This window comes from Camelus ferus, chromosome 23 (genome assembly GCF_009834535.1).
Source record: "Camelus ferus isolate YT-003-E chromosome 23, BCGSAC_Cfer_1.0, whole genome shotgun sequence".
Lineage (NCBI taxonomy): Eukaryota > Metazoa > Chordata > Mammalia > Artiodactyla > Camelidae > Camelus > Camelus ferus.
Window position 1 is genome coordinate 27,920,430 of NC_045718.1, and position 22,732 is coordinate 27,943,161.

The following is a 22,732-nucleotide window of genomic DNA, read 5'->3' on the forward strand; positions in this document are numbered from 1 at the left end:
CCAAAGAGAAAAATTGTGAAAGCAGCTAGAAAAAAAATTTATTATTTTCAAAGGAGCAGCAATCATGCCAGGAGCTCACTTCTTGGAAGAACCAGTGGATGCCAGGAGATAATGGGATGTCATATTAAGGGGTTGAAAGACTGTAATCACCAACCTAAAATTTCACAAATCCAGCACACATTTTCATCAAAAGCTGAAGTGAAATAAAGACATTTTAAGACAAACAAAAATTGAAAGGGTTAATCATCAGTACAGTAACATTAAAAGAAATACTGGAAGTATTTATACAGGTAGAAAGGAAATGATACCGGAAATGCAGGAAGCAATAGAGAGTGACAAAAAGGAAAAATATGTGCTTGTGTTGAAATATATTACAAATATAAAACAGACTGATGACTGGATAGAGAGATGAATAGATATGTGATAAAGCAAATATAGGAAAATGTTAGAGCATCTGAATGAGGGTTGTATGGGTATTCACTATACAAGTCTTCCAATTTTATTTTTGAAAAAATATTTCAGAATAAAATGTTGAGAAAAACATATGGACAAATATAAATGAATATTGATCATACAAAACAACAAAAATTAAGTATTGTGAAATCTAAAATATATGTAGAATTAACTGTATGACCAAAAAATACAAAAAGTGGAAGAGGGCTAGGTGGAGTTCAGGTGTTACAAGATCATAGCAACATCTGGAGGTACTGAAAGTTATAATTTTAAACAACAAACTCTTACTGTTTAGCACGGGGAACTATATTCAATATCTTAGAATAATCTATAATGATAAAGAATACGAAAAAGAGTATATATATGTGTGTGTGTATATATATGTGTATACACATATATAACTGAATCACTATGCTATACACCAGAAACTAACACAACATTGTAAATCAACTACAATACGAAAGTTATAATTTTACTGTGCTATAATAAGTCAAGGACACTCATAATTTCTAGAGTAACTAGTAAAATAATACATAGAAGGGGAAATAGAATGAAAAATACTTGATTAATCTAAAAGAAAGTAAGAAAGGAGAAAAAAGGGAACATGAAAGCAAGTGAACCAATAGAAAACAATTCTAAGATGTTAGCTATAAACATAAACATATCAGTAATTGGATTAAATGGAAATTGACTAAATACTCCAACTAAAGATCATTAATGTCCTACTACATTAAAAAGAAAACAAAAATACCTAACTAGATACTGTTTAAGGAAACTCCTTAAATATAAGGACACAGAGAAATTGAAAATAAAAGAATGAGAAAAGAGGTACCTTGTAAAAACCAACCAAAATAAGCTGATGTAGTTCTATTAATACCAGATAAAGTAGACTTTAATGGGGAAATCATCATTAAAGATAAATAGGAACATTTTATAATAATAAAAGGATCAATCCATGAGAAAGTTGCAATTCTAAATTTATATATATCTAACAACATAGCTCCAAATGTAAAAAGCAAACATGACAGAATTAAAAGGATAAGTAAACCAATCCATCATCATAGTGGGAGCCTTTAACATCCTTCTCTCAAGAACTGATAGAACAGACAGACGAAAAAAATCAGTAAGGATGTGGAAGATCTGAACAATTACTATTAACGAATTTTACCTGATTGATGTATATAGACCATTGTACTCAGTGACCCAGTACATTTTTTTTTCCAGGTTACCAAATTTGACCATATGCTGGCTCATAAAGCAAGTCTTCATGAATTTCAAAGACCTGAATTTATTCAGAGTATGTTTTCTTGAGCAAAGAGAGACTAAGCTAGGAATCAATGACAAAGAAAATAGAAAATCCTCGTGTGTTTGGAAATGAAGCACTGCTTATAAATAACCCACGGGTTGAATAAGAAATTTCAATAGGAATTAGACAATATTTTGAAATTCAATAATAATGAAAATTCAACATATGAAGTGCTAACCAATCATCCCTGAAGTGTGTATTCCTGATTAAGGCACTTTAAATGTTAACTAACTTTCCCTATAGTGTAAATTAATACTAACTCACGTATATATCACACTATGTATGCTGAAGGACTGTATTTTAAAGTAAACCGCTGACACTGAGAGGAATGGAGATAATTATAGTAATGCCAGTGCTTTATGTGAAATTTCCAATTATATAAAAGCAATGCTTAGATGAAGCTAATTTGAAAACATACTTATTCTATCATGTTAATATTCATCCATCTAAAAAAATCATACAAAATATAAAATACAAAAATAATGCACATGTAATATCCAGGGAATTTCTCAACATTGAAATATCATTTATTATGCATCAAATTGCCATCTCCTTCCATTTCCCTGTGTATCTCTTTCCCATGTTGAAGTCTTCCTGGGAACCGAGGGAGGTAGGAGGGAGGAGAATTTGGGCTGCCATACTTTAAATTCTAATATTTTCAGCCCGATGGCTTTTGTGTGATCGGAGAAGCTGGAAATTGAATCAGAGACCTCAGGGGCAACCCAAGTGATGAGTCAGCCTGGATGTGAAGGTTATCACTGTTGGCTCCATGTGCTTAATTAGTAGCTAGTGGAGTATTACCATTCACTCTACCAGCAAAAATCTTCACTTGAGAAGCCACTGGGTTCAGGAGGAGTATGCTGAAAACAGAGTTTGTGAACCACAGCTGAAAACTATTTATCCGTAGCAACCACCAGCGAAAGCGAGGGTGGGAGAAAGCGTAGCTGTTGGCTGTGTCTCACAGAGCCTGTGTGTAGGCAGAGGGTGATTTCTTTGAAGCTGTATCTGAAGGTGCTCAGTGATGTATCCTGGGCTTTCTTCCTGAAAAGGTAGTTTAAATTCGTGTGGATTGTCAAGTTTTCTTCCTGGCAATGATGTAGTCATTAATATTTGACTTTCTTTAGCCTGGAATTATCAATAATTGAATAGCTGCCCTAACCAGCTGCCTGTGAGGAAGGCCAGTCTTGCCCATCACCTCGTGGCTCTGTCAGTCCACGGGGTCAATCCGAGAGCACCGGGAGGAAGAGGCAGGAGCGGGGCTGGTCTCCCGCACTACCCGCCCCTGCTTGCCTACCTAGGTTTCCCTTACTGGCTTACATTTGTCTTTCCCTCCACGGGATAGTAAGGCAGTAAATGCTGTGGTAGAGAGGTCAAAGTTCTGTTGTTGCCAACGAGAGGGAGAGGAGGGAAGAGGATTAGCAGGCGTGCTTTCAGAGAAGCAGGCACAGCCCCATTTAGGAGGCAGCAGGTTGCCAAACTTGTGTGACTGCTGCAAAAAGAATTTGGATTGCATTTTTGTACCCATTTTTATCTATATCAAGTATCTTTTATCAATGCAAGCAGTGGCTCATGTTCCCTGTGCTCAAAGAGAAAGGTGTGTGGAAGTTCCTAACTCCAGACAATCATCAGTCAGTGTCCTCGGCAGTGACCCATATTAAAAAGGTAAGAGAGAGCTAAATAATAATCTGGATTCATCCAACATCATCAGAGTATGGAGGGGCTGAATAAATCAGCCTAGATAGACTAAGTGATGTAGCCAAAGCTACAGAATGAATTTAGAAGTAAAGTCAGAGTCCCCACTTCATACTGACTTCTTCCTGTCATATTCCATGGGAACAAATATAGAGATTGTTTTCTGATTTTATTTTTCCTGGGCAGGCTAACCTGGCTAAAGTACTGGGGGAACGTGGCTGACTCATAGATGAATAGGTAACTTACTGGTATAATTTTTTGTAACCCCCAAAATTTCCACTCACAGATTTTCTATATCTATAATTTACTCACAAGTAAACGAAGGGTCCCAGGAGGCAAAGATCAGAGCATTGCTTCAGAAAGCCCATGTTTCTTGGAACTAGCTTATTAGTACACATGGCATTCAGATTAACCAGTTGATGTCCTGAACCTGCAGGGATGGAAAACTAGGCAGAAGCCTTGTTTTGTTGGGGTTTTGCTTATGGTATTCAGGCTGGTAGGTCTGATGCCTGGGAAAGTGCAGAGGCGATAATGGATACAAGATAAACAGTGTGGAATGTGTGAAGAGGTCCTTTTCTTTGAGGAAATTCACTCTCAAGATTCTGCTGAGGCTTGGCCATGATAGGAGCATCACTTTCTCCTCAGTTCTTTATTTTTCAGTGCACACTGTTTCCCACTGGGTGGCTGCATGCTATTAAGTGGACTGCAGACAGACGGTCCCCACTCTTGCTAAGAGCATGGCAGTTTGGGGGACTGTGTGTTTTAGACATCCATTCTCTAAGCCCCAGAGCAGAGCATTCAGAAGCATGCCTTCCAGTTCCAAAATTCCTTAGGATGAAGTTACTGGCTTTCCTTGGAGAAGTGAGAAAATAGGACATTTTGCCAGGGTGCTGACCTCATACCCATGAGCTTGGCTGGCTGAGTTCCAGTCTTCAGCTTTGTGAAGTGATTATTTGATATGAAGAAAGAGTGTTGATCATTTAGCCCATATCCAGCTCCTAAATAAGACTCACTTACAATAAATATATCTCACATTTGAGGACTGAGTTCTTCAACACACATTTTAAACTTTCTGAGTTGGAAAAAATACATTACTTTGTAAAGTACAAAACCTGTAATACTATATAACCCAAACAGTAGGTTGAACACTGGGTTTATTGTAAATAACATATTAATAACACCTGGTATAATACCTGTTAACATGCTCAGTGCCTGAAGCAAATTGGCAGGCACTTCTTCTGCTTTTGCCAATAACTTGTCAAAAACTGACTTAGAGTTGCTTCCAAACTCTCAGAAGAACATCCAAGACAAGGTAGCTTCTGTAGCCCTCAAACATCACCAGGGCTCCTAGCCAACTTGAAAAGTCACACTGAATTAGGGGAGGAATTCTGTAGAGTTGGAAAGGGACCTCAGGATGGCAAGATGCTGAATAAGAACATGTGAATTAATTGATTTGTATCTTAGACAAGAGCCAGGATAAAGGTGAAATTCATTTCCTTCAACAACTCTGTCTCCTTTCTTTCTGGAGCTAAAATGCCATGTCAATCCATGACAACCAAAGAGGAATCTTTATATCCAGCCCAGGACTTAGTGATGTCATGTCCCCAGAGCCCAAAAAGCAAGGCAGGCAATGCCAAGTCACTTACAGATATTCCTAGAGGAAGAAAGAACTACTTAGCCCAACGGAGGCAAAGTATTAGGGAGAGATTGGGCACTGCCTAATAATTAAAACAGAGACTAAGCACATGTTGATATGCCTGCCAAGCACTATTGAATTCTTTATCTTGGACATTCTGGCAATGCTTGGGGTCTGGACCATTATCCCCATTTCATAGATAAAACAGTAGCTTAGAGAACTTCGATAATTTATACAAGGCAGTCTAGTGTAGTGTTTGATGGAAGGGACTCTAAAACCACATTGAGTAGGTCCAAATCTTGGCTTTGCCACTTAGCTATGTGACCTGGATAAAAGCTTTTAACTTATTTGTGTTTCCATTTCCACATCTGTGGAAAATGGATAATAACATTATATACTACACAGAGTTGTGATGAGGATGAAATAAACAGATACATGTAAAGTCCTTAGAATGGGTCTGGCACGTGGCAAGTACTTACTGTGCAACATTTGTGGTGATTTTGTTTTTAGCTGTGCTGAGAGATTTGAACTTAGATTAGTTTGATGCTAGAGTTCTTTGTCGCCTGTTGATTTATGATTTTATAAAAGCAAGTGGTGTAAATTTCTTCTTTCTCTTGCATCTAAAAACAGATGATACTCCTGCTTTAGCACAAAGGTATCGTGGAGATTGATTTTTGTCTACAGAGCACATTTTAAGGGGAGGATAATTGCTGTACTGGGCCAGCAGTTAGAATTCACATCAAAATTAGACTTTGTGACCTGACATATAAACAATTGCCTTTTTTTTTCTAAGTTTTTTTCTAAGATTAGCTACATATTTAGAGGCATATAGTAGTCCAGAATAATCCTGTTTCTTTACCAAGATACAGACAGAGGATTGTCGAGCCTTTTGCTAAAATTGGCGCTGCTACACTTCTGTCTTTAGAACCAGCAATTGCTTCATCATGCATACATTGTGCTTTCCTGATATTTTGGTAACTACTGCCCTGCTGCACATTGACAGGATGCCAGCTGTACATCTATATAATTCTCTGAGGGTTTGGCCATTGGAGGATCCAACCAAGGTAGCATGCACTTCAGATGAGACAAACTCCAGACCCAGGACAGATAACTACATTTTACTTTTCTGATGAGAACATCATTTTGTCTATTGTTTTATAACTACTCGATATGAAAGTTCGTTACAGCGTGATTTCTTCTAACGGGAGATTTTAAATTCAGTGAAAAACTAGGTGAAACATATATACTTTCTTACATCTGTTCAAGAACAAGGTGGAATAAGGGAATGTCATGTTGAAAAAGAAGCAACAACAGTTATTCTGGAAAACCATGACTAGTTTTATGTTGGACTGCAGGCTCAGTAAGTCAAAACTAGGCTGGTCTTGTTCCAGGTGCTTTGTACGTATTTGTTTGATTGAATGAATGAGTGCATGAATGAAAATAGTAGTTATGATTATAGACATTATCTGAGTATGAAGAAAATGCCTCTGGATAAGGAAAGAAAAGTAAAATGGCAGGAGGGCTACAAAACACAGGATGTTAGCAGGTGCCAGATCCTTCCTGGTTATGGCAGGGGGGTGGTCTCCCTGAAAACTTATTAGTTGTGTTAATTGGAAACTGTATTAATTGGAAAAGAACTTTATGGTGAGCTCTTTTTTAAACTACACGTACATATTCCTAATTTTTCTTTTAAAAATTACATCTCAATTTTCATGTGTCATTTTTCCTCGTGCACATACCTAATTAAGGCAGAGCTTTCATGTCTAGTCTGTTTGGCTGTATATGATATGAATTAAATTTCTAATATTTATAAAGTGCCAAGATTTTCATGCTCTTTTTGGGTAGTGCTGACCACCCTGTATATAGCACATGTCGAGTGAGTTTTTAAGATATTGGCTTTTCCCAAATCTGGCATTTACACTCTTGAAAGCACTTCCTTTTCCCCACACAGATCTAACTAAGTATTAGAGGTATTTGAATTTTTATTTAAAAAATGTTTGATGTTCTGACTATTTTCAACCAAAGATCTCTGTTCTCAAATCCATTCTATGGAGAGAATTCCTCAGTTCTTTTGAGAGGGATAAAAATTCTCTCTTAAGTCCACTCGACCAAAGGTCAAGGCATCAGAGCCGGACTTACGTGGAGTGATCAGCGTCCATGAAAGAAGGCTGGGCGGGGAGGGGGGGCATCACTTTTCAATCCCCGGATAAACTGGTGGATCTGGAGCTAGAACTTGAGAGTTTTACTCTTGGCTTTGCCCCAGGGTGGCTGTCTTGCCTTGTGAAGGTTTGGATAGCAGTCTCTCCTTCTGTAAGGCTCACCTAGTCTTCCCAGGCCGACCCAGCTGTGCTGGAATTTGATGTCACATGGCTCCACCTGGACCCACGCCAGGCATTAGCAGAGGCCTTCCCAAAGGCATTCTGGAGAAGACTGCCTGTGCTCCTCTCGCAATGGAGGGGCTGGGTGCAGCCACTGGAAAGGTACCTGCTCCCACCTTGGTCATTTTCTTATACCTCTAGGGGCTACTTAATAAAATACCAATTCCCAAGCTTCCAGGGCTGTCCTGTCCCCTCTGCCTGCTGTTTGAGCAGGGCTGGTGAGGACAAGGCCAGGAAGTCAGTGCTTCCGCTGTGGGGAGAGAGGAGGCCGTGGTCCCAGATTTGTATGGGAGCCAGTGCCCACCGTTGCCCTCTCCCCTCCTCTGGGCACTAGGATATGATACAAGGGCTTCTTGAAACCCCTCACCTGCCTTTCTGTGCACTTTCCTCTCCCCTCCTCTCTCTGTTCTTCCCCTCCCTCCTCTCCTCAGTCAAAACTGTGCCTGTGGTCTAGGCTGGCCCCATCTCATGATGAGGCTCGGAAACGGGAGCACGGATCCTTCAGGAGGCTGCCAAGAAAGTGGTCAAGTTTAAATAGAAATGAACACACCTTAGCCTCCTGCTGAAAGACGAACTGTATAGTGATTTAACCTTGAGAAATTAAGCAATAAAACATAGTATTGTTGCAAAAAGAAGCTATAGTAGGCTCCCACGTGCCTGACCACGCCAGATAGTAAGAGTGAGAGTTTCCTGGTTAGCAGACTCAGGATCCATTGAAGTTTTAAAGATGGAAAGGATTATATACCAGGCACTATGTGCAACTCTCATTACATATTATAAGTTCCCTTCATTCCTAAATCAAACCTTCTTTCTGAGCAACATGGACCTTGAAAATAATTACCAAATATAAACATTCATAAAATGTGTAGATTTGGGGGCACAGCACGTCAAGGAGCACAGATTACTTTTTAACCGTCTCTATGTTGCATTTCCAGAATACACATGCTTCATTTTCATCTGAGTGTCTTTGAATGATTAAGGGTTTTGATATGTTTGGTATTTCCCACCGGAAAATTCACAGGTAATTTAGGTATGATTCTTTCAGAGTTATTTTTTTTTTCATTATTTATAACCATGTGGTAACCATTAAACCTTCTTCCTTCCATGTGAATACATACATTTTTATATAAAATGTGTCACCAGAGTTTTAGCAGCTTGGATTTCTTTTCTTTTTAATTTTTTTAATTGGAAGAGTATTTTCTTATCCGAGGAAATAAGGAAACCACTCTCTTGGGCCTACTGCAGAGACAGTGGGACCTGATCTCTTATGTCCCGCAAGAGGGCTTTAGTGACACACACTATGTACTCTGTTTGGGGCTGGAAAGGGGATGACTGCAAACCACAGCCAGGGAATCTGTTCACTTAACTGAAAGCTCTTTCCTTTCCTTTGCCATTTAAATCCTTCTTAAACTTATAAATTGTCCAAATCCTCCAGGAAACTCTTCATTTTGTCATCATTTATATAATTCCCTGTCTGTCTAGTAAACCAGAATTTGGTCTTAAAGGCATCTGTCTCTTAATCTATATCTTGCCTTAGGTGGGAGTTGATTTGTTTTTTCCCAATCAGTGGATGGCCTTAGGTACCACATTGTTATTCTACTCTTTTTGTAGCCTCTGAGGACAGTCGGAGCATCATAGAATGTTCCAGATGGGAGGTATCTATGGGATCATCTGAACCAGTGTTTTATCCAAAAAAAAAAAAAAAAAATTTAACTCTAAAGCCCCAATTTCAAATGAAATCCTCAATGTATAAAACAGATAAAAGCAGAGCTGCTCTGGTTGAGGGGGATGCCTCTGACTTTTTGGAACACCCAGAGGCCCCAAAGCTCCACCACCTCTGATTTCCTCTAGATGAGGGAACTGAGACCTGGACATGAAATAGGTTGCCAACATCTTGGTTGGGGGGGGGGGGGAATCAGTTGCCTTAAAGCCTGACATCACCAGAGTTCAGTGGGGTGGGGGGCGGGTTGCTGCTCGTAGTAAAGTTCAAACAAGAGCATAAGGACATCACTGCCTCGCCCATGGCCTTGCAGGTTGGGTTCTGTAGAAGCCAACACTGAGATGGGCTGGGCCATGCAGGGTGTTTGTTATCGCTTAAATCTGTAGAAATGAGGCAGGTACAGGATTACATAAAGGAAATGTCAAACTGCCAGACAGGCCCAGTAAAGCCTTGGTTAACCCCACAGGGAAGCTCTGGCACGTGAGTTGAGCCTCTTGAACCTCCCATCAGCCGTTGAATGTGGGTCACCCTAGGAAGGTCACGCTCTTGGAGAAAGTGGCTTTCTGCGACTGAGGCAAATCCTAAGAAAGCTGACAGCTGGAGACTGACGACCCATAGCTGGGGCAACAAGTTCTCCCTAGAAGAAAGATCTAGAAAGCACATCTCCATGTCCAGTGCACATGGTCACTAGAGTTCTGATGAACACGAGAGTGGAGAGGCGGATGGCGGGGGCAGCTTTCCCAGCTGTCTGCCAGGCCACCTCAACTTCTGGTTAGAGTCCCAGCTCCACAGTATTGAGTATAATGCTTGCTGAACAAATGTTTTGACAAATAGACCAGTCCTCAAGATAGCTCTTCCCTTGTGTTTCAAGTTGGAATCCTGGGCGTATTTTTCATTTCCATCTCTGTTTCACCAGGTTTAATGATCATATCTTGTTCACCTGTTGGGGCTTAATTTGGTTCAGTACAAAACACAGAAGATTATGCATGGAAGGATTGGGATTCTAGATCTCGTTCTGGAAGTTACTAGCTGTGGACCAAGAGCAAGCCATTTAACTTTTCTGAGCTATGATTTCTCAGATGTACGTGGGGTCTTGATACCAAATGAAACACTTTAAAAATGATCGAACAGTATTTAAAATGTCCCTTAGGTAGTGATGGACCCCAGAGCTGTGGGCCCTTTTCCTGTAGCACCCCATCCATCCATCCATCCATCCACCCACCCATCCATTCATTTAATTATTAGTGTAATTCCTAGCTTTTATAATTCCCCCAAACGTTTTTAGTCAAGTAGATGGGAGACTTTGTTCTCTGCTGATTTAAATGATCCTTCTCTCCAAGAGTTAGTGCAAGCTCTGCTCCCACTTCATGTAGCCCAGCTCCGTAAGGATGTCTCTTTGCCACTGCTGATTGCAAATGTGATTCCTTTCTGAGCCTCAAACACATCTGTTTATCAAAAAACCACCTTCACAATCTTGGGTTTGCTTCACTCTGCTGGTGCTTTGCTTTTTGTCCTGTTAATCTCCTTTTTAGGGTAGCTCTTTGCAATTTTTTTGGTCTTCATTCTCCACTAAGTTCTAACTTTCTAGATCAAATCCCAGCTGTTGTGACTTATTAAAATTGTTCTTTATTGTTAAGTGTGTCATGCGTACAAAATAATATATGAAATGTAGGCAGGTATCATTTTAAAGACCAACAGAGCAAACGTCTAGGTCACAGTTATCCAGGTTAAGAAATACTCTTATGATACAGTTAGCCATTTAACTAGTGCACATTCATTGGGTGCCTACTTTGTATTCAGAATTTGGGGATGTAGAACAATGATTGAGAGATCATTGGTTAACAGAAAACAACTCACCCCATCCACTAGCTAGAAAGAGGCTGATAAATAACTGCGATGTTTAAAGGTACTTGCAATAAGAAATACAAACAAAATGTGATTGGGACCATTCGCTACATCTGGGAGAGAAAGAAAGGCTTCTAAGAGGATGAGACTTTGGACTGGGTTTTAAGGGATGGTTTGTCCGGGGATGTAGAGAATTCTAGGCAACAGCATGTGTAGTGTCAGAGCTGTGACAAGCACAGCACGTTTGGAAAGTGGCACATCACTGCCTCTCATTTTGTTCCTCTGACACTGCTCCCTCCTGGTTCCCCTCTTTTCTCGCCACACTGGCCACTCATTTGCAGTTTCATGGACCCCACCCTCCAACAGTGTTGGCGTTCCCACAGGTGTCCCATTAGGGTCTCTTATTGCATTCCGTTTTTCACTCGACACTGATGAAGAAATGAGTCCTCAGAAAGTCCAGCCTGCATCAGAGTCATCCAGGAGGCTCATTAAGATGCAGATTCTGGTCCCCACCCACGATCAGAATCTTCGGGGTCCAGTCCCAGGAGCTGCAGTTTAATGCTGTCACCGGATATTTCTAATGCAGATGATTAGGATACTTGGAGAAACACAGTGGAAGCATTTCTTGTGTAGGGAGGGGAGGGTCGTAGAGAACATTCAGGAACTGGTCGGAGATGGTCTTGTGCTGTCTCCTTTCAGGCTGCCCCTTCCAGCAGGCCTGGTCAGTGCCTTTCTCATGTCCACTTGCCTGCCTCAGCTCCTCTCTTGCTTTCTCTTCTTCTTCCTCACCTGTTCCTGTGCCATCCGCAGAGTCCCACTTGTGTCTCACGTCCCTGCTCCATGCCACTCCCTCCCTGAGGCATGGTCTGTGCCTGGGCTCTGTCTGCAGAGCATCCTGGCAGCAGCAGCCCAAACCAAGTGTCACTGAAGGCAAGTTCGTGTACCTGCTGCATCATGAAGCCAAACTGAAACATTGAAGTTTCAGAGCAGAGAAAATTTTATTGCAGGGCCAAGCAAGGAGGACGGGGTGGCTCATGCCCAAGAAAACCCCGAACTCCCCACAGGGTTTCAGTAAAGCATATTTAAAGGCCAGGTAAGGAAGGAGGGTTGCAGGGTAGGTGATCAGCTCGTGCACAGTTCTCTGACTGGTTGATGTTGAGGTAACAGGACAGTCAACACTATCAACCCTCAGGTGCCAGAAGGTCTGGGTGCCACGTGCTCTCTATCGTCAAGTAGTTAATTTCTTCCCTTTGGTGGTGGTTTTTAAGCATCTGAAAAACTCAGGAAACATACATGAGATACTATTATCTGGGTTCAGAGAGGAGCTACAGCAGAGGATCTGGGGGGAGGGCTCTGACCCTGGAAGGCCCCGCAGGGTCCTGCTCAGTTACACGAGGAGGAGCGTGGCATACAAAGTTGACAGTCATGCTGAAAGCTCCTGCCTTGCCTGCTACCCTCTTCCCTTCAGGGGCTTCTTTCCTGAGGCAGGAAAAAGGCAACAGGAAACCCCCTCCCACCAAAGCTGGGGAAGGCCTGATCAGGGATGTTATTAGAGGCAAAGGGCGCTGTTTGTCTGATTTGCACTTTCATTGCTGAGAGCATTTGAATAGTTTTAAGACATGTAAACTGTGAGACTAGACATTTTCACTGAAATATATGCATGTGGATATTATTCTCGTGGGGATGGATGCCTGCATCTGTTTGTCTACAAGTGTTTACTTGCAGAGTCACACACATATCCAGAACCTTGGTTCTCTTGGCTTTGTCTGCACCAAATGTGTCCATGGATGTGTAATTAAAGATTTTAAACACTTGATTTTGATAGTCTGCTTTGCAGCTGCTGTGCTCAGAAAATTCCTAAGCTACTGTGGGTTAATGGGAGTTCCAGCAAGTGTTTCTCTGCTGCTCTCTTTTTGTAAAGCTCCTCACTTTCCTCTCTCTCTTTTCTCTCTCTCTCTCTCCCTCTCTTGCTCTCTCCCTCTCTCGCTCTGTCTCCCTCTCTCTCACTCCCCCCTCCCTCCCTGCCCGCCTCTGCTCTTCCCTGCCTCCCTCTCTGTGAGATAGCGGACAAGAGACAGAAACTGGTGCGGCTTCCCCTGAGAAGCGTGCTTGCTTGCGCGGACTGGCAGGATCCCGTGAGTTCCTCTTCCATCAATGCAGTGTTCTTGGAGGGAAATGCAATGTTGGAGCAGGGGCTGAGCTGGACCAGGAAGGTGGCCGGAAGCTCAGGGAGGCTAAGATCCTGGTTGAGCCAAAGGCTGGAATCACAGGAATGTTTCACCAGGGTCTGCTCTGAGAATTCCCAGACCTCCATGGATTTTAGAATCTCCCAGCCTTTTCTCCTTCACCTTCGCACTCTCTTACTTCCTCCTGAGATGGCCCCAGATCTGCAAGAGACATTTGAGAGAAGCTATTTATTAACAGATGGGAAGACATGGATTCTGCACTCGATTATTTAGCCATGATTTATCAATGATGATGGATTGGACAGCGGTGTAAGTAACAGTTATATATGTTCCTGTAGTTAGATGATTTGTCTTGGTTGCTTTTTTTTTTTTTTGCTTTAACTTTTTCAGTGAATTTCCTTTTGAGAAAAGTAAAAATAAAACATATAAAGTATTCCAGAGAAGTTAGGAGGGTCCTGATTATGTGATCTTTCGTCTTGTTCAGTTGGCTTGCAGAATATATCAGCTCTCTCAGATAAGACATGCAAACTCTACTGACAGAGCATCTACAAACATCCCCCCGAGGATGAGCCTAAAACAGGAAGTAAAGGAACCAGGGTTTTGAACTGACAATCAATGTTATAATCGGACTTATTCAGAGGTATTAAAATTTTTGACATTGGCTCCTTTTAGAATTAAAGATGGAATTGAAACATGCTATCTTCAAAAGATCATAAAAGTGAAGTTAGTCCATAGCTTTCAGCACAGGTTCTTTCTGGCTACATAAATATGAGGTGGATTTCTTTTCCCCTAATGTGAAATGTTGACTGTATTTACCTTCCATTTCAGCTTTTCGTGAGACAGGACACCTCCCATTCTAGAACATAAAATCTAGTCACCCCAGGGTCATACGACACTGGTGATTTGAAAGCCAGTCATTGCCAGTCTATGCCAGTCGGAGGGTTTTCCATCTTTCTATGCTAGGGCTTGATTTAAGCACTTAATTTCCAGTATTTGTGGGGGAAGGGGGTACAACAAGTAACTTGAAGACCAAAAGCAGTTTATTTCACAGGAGAAAGGAACAGCCATCTGAAAGATGACAAATTGAAATTAAAGAATATGATTCACCTTTTCTTCAACATTTGACATAAGGTTAATTTTATATAGAAAGAGTAACTTAAACTTTCTTGGCTAAAAAGAAAGAAAGCATTTTAAAGGAAACTTTTAGAATCATAGATCACTTAGGTAAGAACATCAAAACAGATTGCTCATATTTTTAATGATCAGTTACAACTTTTTCTTTCAGAGTCTATACTGTGGTGTTATTACAGATATGTCTGGCTTCTTGAAACTTGCTTAGATTTGGAAGTGGGATTTCTAACAAGGACACTGTAATGAGCTTTTCAGGGTGATCTGTGCCTCTCTGTCTTATCACATCCATATCCCAGGCAGCGCTGTTGCCCCTCCCATCTGCCCATCCCCCTGCGCATCTCCCAGCCCCCATACTTCCCTCTGAGTCTTGAAACATCATGAAAGACCCTTATAAAGATTCCCTGTAGCAGGCCCCGCCCAGCTCTGGACAGAGGGAGTACTGTAAAGCAACACACAGGGCTGCCAAACTTGGAATTGAATGAGCTCAGTTGATTCCTGAATATTAAATCAGTTCTGTGAGCGATTGAATGAGATCATATCTTGCAAACCTGACCCAAAGTGTTCCTAACTTTATTGATTGGCATTTAACATCTTCAAGGGCTGCAGCACTGAGCACCTAAGGGGACCAGCCTAAAACCAAACGAAATCCCCAAAGTCTTCTCAGATTCCTGCCGGCCAAGTGTACCTAGGACCACGCCTTTTAAAATATGTCCTTTGTTATCAAGGGAAATCTGAGACAGAAAACACATGTTGGCAGCGTCACGTGGGTGCCTCTCTGCGCATGAAGTGGTTGTATCACAAGGGGAAATGCTTTCGATCTTGTGCTGTTTTGTTTTGGTTTCTTGTTTATATGGTTTCTGTCAGACTCACAAATCTGGAGGAGGTTTGGAGGGGAGTGAAAAGCCAAAAGCAAAACATGCAGGCAAAAGAAAAATCATTGAAAAACAAAGTCAGACCAGAAATGAAATAATTCTCTTACCCAAATTCCTGTTCCCATCCTTGGTTTTGGTTCCCATCCCATCCGACACCAATCGAAGCCTTCCTGGGTTCCCAGAGATAGAGATTTTTTCATACTGCTTTTAGATTGTGACCAAAGAGGGGAGATTTCTCCAGAAACAAAAAAGAAAAGCCAATAAGAAACGATCTTTTGAGTTTCTGCGCACACCAAATCAGAAGCTCTTTTTCCTTGTCTCCATCCCCCTCCTGCCGCCCTCCTCTGTCCAGCCCTGGCTCTCTGTGCCTCCGAAGGGTCCCTTGGTGAACAGCTCCGAAGCCCCCAGGAATCTCACGTGTGTCCTGTTAAGACAAAAAGCTTGGCTGCCAAGGGCAGGGTTTTCACGGAGGGTGGAGAATGCTTTTTAGTGGTGAACGAGCAAGGGGGCAGTAGTGCTGACCCTGCAAACAGCCTTTGAGAGAGGCGGCTGATTGGCATCAGTAGAACTGCTGAGCAATTAAAAAAAAAAAATACTGGCTTCAAGGTGAGAGAAAAAAGAGAACGGGAAGGAGGTGGGTTGTCTCTGAGGAGTTTCAAGCAAAGTTCTGTTAAGTGCCCATGAGGTCTAAATTGATAATGCCAGACGGTTAAGATAGTCTCAAACTGATCAATACCTTGCAGATGGAATGGAGCCTTCATTTTGGCCTGATGTTCTTCTGAATAGCTTTGCTGGGGATGCAGGCCAGCTCTCTCACCCTGCTCCACAGTCCCCTTTGTGACAGCGTGTGCCGAGTCTCCAGTTCCCCAGTGACCGGTTCTGCTCTATATGTCGGAGCTTAAAGAAGGTTCTAAAACCAAGTAGGGTCCTCATATCTGTCACTGAGGAAAAGAGCTTCCATTAGGTCCTCCTCACTTTTCTCATCAGACAGATTGCCCCAGTTCCAGTTTTTGCCCTTTGTCTGCACTGATAGGCTTTTGCTTTGCACCTGTCGCAATTCTCGCCATGAGTGCCACGCCCCCCCCCCCCCCCGCCATTTCACCTGTGCTGCAGGGAGTGCCTCCGTTGCTGGTGTGTTATCGGCAGAGCCACGGCCTGTTGACACAACGTGCTCCTTCTTAACCTCATCGGCTCATCTGTTCCCTTGGAGAAACTGCAGGGGAGAAATATGTCTGTGATAAATTTGAAGAAGAAAGCTGCCTGGTAAAAAATGTGTCTGCAAGCTTTCCTGCTAAGAGGAAGGACTTGCCTTCTCTCCAGGACACTTTCTCTGGCTCCCTTCCTCTAGGAGTCCATGGAGGACCTGCTGTTAGATTACATCTAAATTCAGCAGAACCCAACAGTTATTCTGCACATTTGGCTATAGAGCAGTCAATGCTTAGTTTCCCTAAGCTTCTAATTTTTGCATCAGTAAAATGCTTGCAAAACTCCCCTCTTCAGGTTTTGTGAGAGTGGTGCTTAGCACTGTGCCTGGTCGTGTCCTTGGGAGGGTGTGGTCCTTGGGTTCTCCTGTTAGCAGTGGGCCTATTTGTCAGATACTTTCAACAAGGACCCAAGTCCTAACTGATGGGGATCCTGGGGAAGACAGTGTGATAGAAGGAAAGAGAAGTAGAGGAGAACTGGGTGTTTTAGTCCAGCTCTGTTAGTAATTACCGAATGATCGTGAGAAAGTTATCATCACCCCTCCCCTGTGTTCCAGCCCTGCTGAAGTACTTCCATATCCCTACACAGGTTCCTCCATTACTCACCATACCTTGATTCACGCTGGTCCCTCAGCACAGCTGGCCTCTCTCCCTCCTGCTCTTGGCTAATTTCTTTCTTCTCTTCTTCTGTGAGATCCACCCACTCCCCTGTGCTGAGTCAGGGCTCCCCCCTCCTCTACAGTACTGTGACACCTGCATTATCCCTTTTGAGGCTTCACCTTGTACACACCACTGCGAGCTCGCTGGCCTCCCTTGCTGTGCTGTAATCCCCTGGAGAGGGACAGCTCTGTCTGAAGCTCTCCATTTGGTGTCAAGACCAGAGCCCTGCTCCATAAACATTTGCAGAATGGATGCGTGAATGAAAGAAGCATGAGAGAAGGGTCTTTCCACCTCCATCGTAGGTCTTGGGCAAAGGAAAAATGGAAGAATGCATGTGAAAGGCTTTGATGAGTTGAGGCTGCCTTTCATTTTAAGTTTGTATGAGGCACAAGGTACCTTAAGTACCAGTATCTTAAGTTGGTTTCTCAGATACTAGGATTCATAAGTTTTAGTGAAACAAACCAGCTTTCTTTTTGGTACTGTCCTTGGGGGTACGGACCCATTCTTTGCCGTAGAAACAGGACAAGCTTTATGTGGGCCAGAGGCTCTGATGTTTGAGACTGTGAGCCACAAACCTTCTCGTTTCATGATGAGAGATAAGATTGTGAAATTCTGTGCCCCTGGGAGGGAGCCCTGTTGTGGCTTCCCTTTCTCGGGACATGAGTAGGTGATTGCAGGTCCCCACTGGAGAGGACAGAAGTGGGAAAGGGGGTTTTCAAAGCAGAGGTGGGGGGAGAGGAAGAAAAGGGGTCCGGGCACAGAAGATTCACTTCACCTGCATCCTCAGCTTCATCTCATAGAGGCAGCTCAGGCAAGGAAAGAGTGAGGATTTTGGAGTCAGACAAACCTGGGTTCGGATTCCAGCCTCACACTTGGGTCTTTGCTGCATTTCACCAGCCCTCTCACTGGAGGTTATGGTTTTCCATAGCAAGGCTTGAACTGTGGCCCAGGGTCAAACAGCCCTGGGTTTTCAATCTGTTTTGTTCTTTGCAGGGAGAAAAAAAAAAAAAAAGCATGTTTAACAGGGATAGCCGTTCCCAATGGCCAGGTCAGATGCAGAGCCATAAGATGGCCCAGAGGTGACATGAGATCATGAGTGGGTTTTGTTAATGGACATCTCTGTAGGGATGCCTATATTCATACTGTGTGTGTGTGTGTGTATGTGTGTATGTGTATGTATATGTGTGTGTGTATATATGTGTGTGTGTATGTATCTGGAAAAGCCCCACTGCAACTGCCTTTGCCGTTCGAGTGAGTGCACCGTGGATCTATTATTCACCTCTCAGGTCCAGCTCCAGAGTTGTGTCGGCTCATTTTTCACTTTCCTCTGACCCTCGATGTCTCCACAAATGAGCCACCTGCTGTATCTTGGTGTGGGGGTGGAGATGTGGGGTAATGAGCCCACACTGCCGTCCTGGGCCTATTGGCTGCTCTAAAGGGAAATTGAGGAATACTGCAAAGCCACAAATCCGAGATGTCAGCTCATAAATATGTAAGCTCCTCGCTTAGGTAATAAGCTCCTTGACAGCCAAAACTGTCATTTGCACATTCTCGTCAGCTGAACACAAAGTTCCAGTTGCCAGACTGTCCCTGGATACTGGGGACTAAAAGCTGGCAAGTTGGAGTGGGGAGGGGGAGCTGGGCTGATGGCTCTTTAAAGATCTCTGGCTGCTCTCCATGGCTCCAGTCTCCTCCCCCATCCCACCGTCAGGGGGCTTTCTCTCTTAGTATTCTGATCACTAAGTGTAGGCAAAGGTTTTGCAGTGTGGCACTTGGGATGGGAAGAGAGTTGAATATGAACATGTAAACGGACAGGAAGCAGAATTGCCAGCATTTAGCCATTGGCAACAGTGACTAAATCTGTACAAATTTTAATCTCTGTTGTATTTTGTTTAAAACTCTACCAGGAGCTTAATAAAAATCAAATCAACAGTTTAATCTATGTTTATCTAGTTTTAAAATATAGGCTTTGCAGGTCAGATTCAGAGCAGGAAGCACATATTTGGTACATGAACATTGATTGAATGCCTCATATATTATATGCACTTTGTAAGTTTAGGGGATACAAAAGTATATCAAGAGAGGTGTGCAAAAGATACAGATTACTTCTAGAGTAACACTGTGATAAGCCACAAAGTCACTCTATTAGCAAAATAATATCAGAACATATCGAAGGAAAGGATAATTCTTTGGGTCATGGGGAAGGAGTCCCACGCAGTAGATCTGAGTCTAGAAGGATGTGTGGGGAAATGGCAGGGCGGGGGCATTTTAGGCAAGAATTGACTTGAACCTCTTTATATACAGAAGCATGAAAGTGTATGGGGGTCATGAAATTATCTTCCTATTGAAAATGAAAACAAAATAGTTTTCAGATTCTCAAAATTGGCAATGATTAGTAAAAGGTCACTTTAAATAGGAGGTTATAATGATGGTGAATTTACAACTGGTATCAGATAAGATGCAAAATTTTGTCACATTTTCACAGCTGATTGGAAACAATAGATCGTGAGTCAAGTACAAGGGAGAGGATGTAGGAATGGATCCACCTGAGGTCTGAGGCTGAGTGGGTGGGTAGTCTTCGACTGCTGGTTAACTCATTGTATCTATGTATCAATTTCTAAAAATCATTGCTTAGAAAGGAAGAGCTGTTCAGGAGAAAGAACAGGGGACTAAGTCCAGACAACGTGATTTCTCTTGAAAAGTCAGAAAAAGTCACTGGGACAGTATCTATAGTAAAAGCACAGGATTTTATAGCATCTTTTGGGTAATTCAAAGTCTTTTTACAGTTAGTTAACAGTCTGCCTGCCAGCATTCTGTTAACCAGTTACTTTACTAAGGTACACGCCCCAAATTCATGATAGTGGGAAAAGATGCTCATAAGCCTTCTAAAACACCAAAGAAGGGTGGAGTAACATTTTAGATGCTTTTAATAGTAAGTCAAAGCGTCATAGTGGTTACAGAAGCATTTTAGAGCTGGGAGAGCCCTTAGGAATCCTGTGTTCTGTTGGCTTTTGAATCTTTCAAGAATGGCATGTTGGATAAGGAAACCATGCCCAGTGTCTGGGAGCAGAGTTAGTGAGAACCACAGCATTCTATGCATTGATTCTTTCATTCACAAATGTTCATGACACCTTTGCAACGTGGAGGCTAAATATTTGAATAAGATACTGGTTGTACCCGCCAGGAGCTTACAGCTTTGTGAGGAGGTAAGGCATGGATGTAAAAATGTCATGGGAAGTTATTTTTAAAATACAGTGAGAGAGAGCTATTGAAGTTCAGAACATGGAAAATTATTTCCAAGGAAATGGATGTCTGTGCCCTGAAATAGAGAATTTGCTGTATTAACTCAGACTTAGATAGTCACATTTGTTTTATTTAAGAAGTTTTACGCATCCAGTAAGAGAAAAAAAGTTAGGTAAAATTGTTTGTCTTAACTTGTGTGTCTATTCTGGGGAAATGCAGAACAGGATTAAAAATGAATTGTTGAATTGTCATTTGTTGACAGCCTAATAGGAACATACTGTTCAACTACAAGAACATTATCGATTTAATTACCTTGAAAACATGATTGTGAAAAATATCTATTAAAAAAATCGAAGATTCATCAGTTAGTTAACAATAAATGTGAGCAGTATCTAAAGGTATCTGTCTCATCAGAACTACCCCAGGGATAAGCCAAGGAAATGTGGGCTTTGAGCCCCCTCTGGAGGAAAGAAAGAGAGCCCTCCCCTGCTGGACTGGCAGGAACTGGTTTCTGGTCTAAAGGTCAGAGATGGGAAAAAGAATCATCTAATCAAATGACTTTTGGAATTAACCTTATGAAACAGAAGTCTACAACCTTTAACTCATGGAGAACCCAGTGAGGATATTTATTTCAACGGGCAACTGCAAAAGCATCCGTCCCCCTAAGGCTTTCTACAACAAATGCTAGACACACACTAATAATGAACATAGCAATCGTCTTAGTTTTATGGACATAATAGCCTGTAAAACCCCATGCCACAAAATATTTTATGTATTATCATCTCTTAAGAAGCGAGCAAAACTTGAAAACAAACCCCAAAATTCTGTTTATTCATTCTATAAGCATTTATTGAGTACCTGCTGTGTACCAGGCACCATTCTTGGTGAGAAATGAAATAAACAAAAGCCCTAGCCCACATGAAATTTACACAGGAGCAGGAGGTGTTTAGCATCAGCTCTGATCACATGCTTTTCCTCAGGGAACCCAGTAGGATGAGTGAGCATGTGAGCGTGGAGTCAAAGAAGCAAATATACTAGTGAATCTGGGAATTCTCTGGTAGACTGTGTCAAACCCTTTAAAAAACAATAAACAGAATCTTATTTTAGCCCCACTAAAAATAAAAATAATCACCTTCCCTACAAATGATGAAGAATCTGTTAATATAACCTGCCAGGCTTGTTTTGGAAGATATTTAGAAACCTAAATGTATCAAAATATGCCCCAGGGGATAGCCTTGCAGAATCTTTGGGCAGGAGGAATCCTTCAGTATAAATCACTTCCACGTGGACTAATGTTCCCAAACTCTCCTATTGGGAAGCATCCGGCTGACCCTGTCAGGAAGATAGGCAGCCAGACTGTCTTCTTCAGTGCCATTGATTTGGGGCCAATTCAGTCTGTCTGTCCATCCATCCATCCATGTTTATATAGTGCTTGGTATGGACTCAGCAATGCTGGAAACACCATTGTAGGAAAGACATGGCTCCTGATTTTATGGAACTTTTAGTGTTGTGAAGAAGACACAGGAAGTAATCAGAACGAGTTGTAAGAAGCAGTACAGCAAGTCACACTTTTGGTCTATTCCTCATCTTGACCAGGGACCACACCGGCAGGTGCCTGGCTGGTGTGAGAGACATGAGAGACAAGCTTATGTCAGCCTTTGTGCAACAGAGACAGCTTATGTCTGGTGGGAAATGATACTGTCTACACCCAATTTAAATTGTGGGCCAGTTTAAACAACTGTGTTAGTTTGCTTAACATAGCATTTTGGTTTTGCATATGTGCTGGTTTTTCTAAGTGCCCCAGGACACTGCCTAATGTATCTTGGTGAGGGTAAAAATTGGTTGTCCTGCCCTGGTCATTCTGGCATGAGGACACCTTGTCAGAGGAGCAACTACCAAGTAATTATCCCCAGCACGCAAAAGCTGCAGACGCATGGTTGATAGAAGAATCTAGTTTCAGCTGGTGGTTTTTAGAGATGGAGATTTCCCTGACATCTGATTTAAGGTTGTAGAAGATCCCAATTTATTGATGAATATCATCCTCTTTTCTGATTTTTCTTAGCTGTAAATAAGGCCTTCCCAGCCAACAGCACAACCAGAACTCCCATTCAAGATGCCCAAGACCTGAACACATCAGATTCAATATCACAGAGTCAGTTGCAATATTGATGAAGCCCTCGTGGGCAGTGTTCAGAGTTGACTCAGACGGTAGCAGGGCTTAGAGCAGAGGCATCTCCTTTACCTTGCCTCTTATGATTTGTATATTAAGAAGCTTATGGGAAAGAATCTCTAAAAAAAGAAACATTTAGGGTATAGCTTTCATATTAATATTTTATTGTAATAATAAGCAAGCAAACATTTCCTGAGTGTTTACTATGGGTTCTAAGGTATGTGTTCTAGGGTTTGAA

At 42.1% G+C, this 22,732-nt stretch overlaps 1 protein-coding gene across 5 annotated transcripts in view; it reads left to right on the forward strand.

The window, feature by feature from the left end:
• Positions 1-22,732, forward strand: part of KIF26B (kinesin family member 26B) — a 428,353-nt gene that overhangs the window by 264,925 nt on the left and 140,696 nt on the right. Inside the window, exon 1 of one of the 5 annotated variants that reach the window (XM_032466565.1) lies at positions 13,158-13,525. The exons of the other annotated variants lie outside the window; for them this stretch is intronic. Within the exon in view, the coding sequence (XP_032322456.1) occupies positions 13,455-13,525 (71 nt within the window). The 5' untranslated portion in view covers positions 13,158-13,454. Of the gene's footprint in view, positions 1-13,157; positions 13,526-22,732 lie in introns of those variants that run through there. 5 annotated transcript variants of the gene reach the window in all.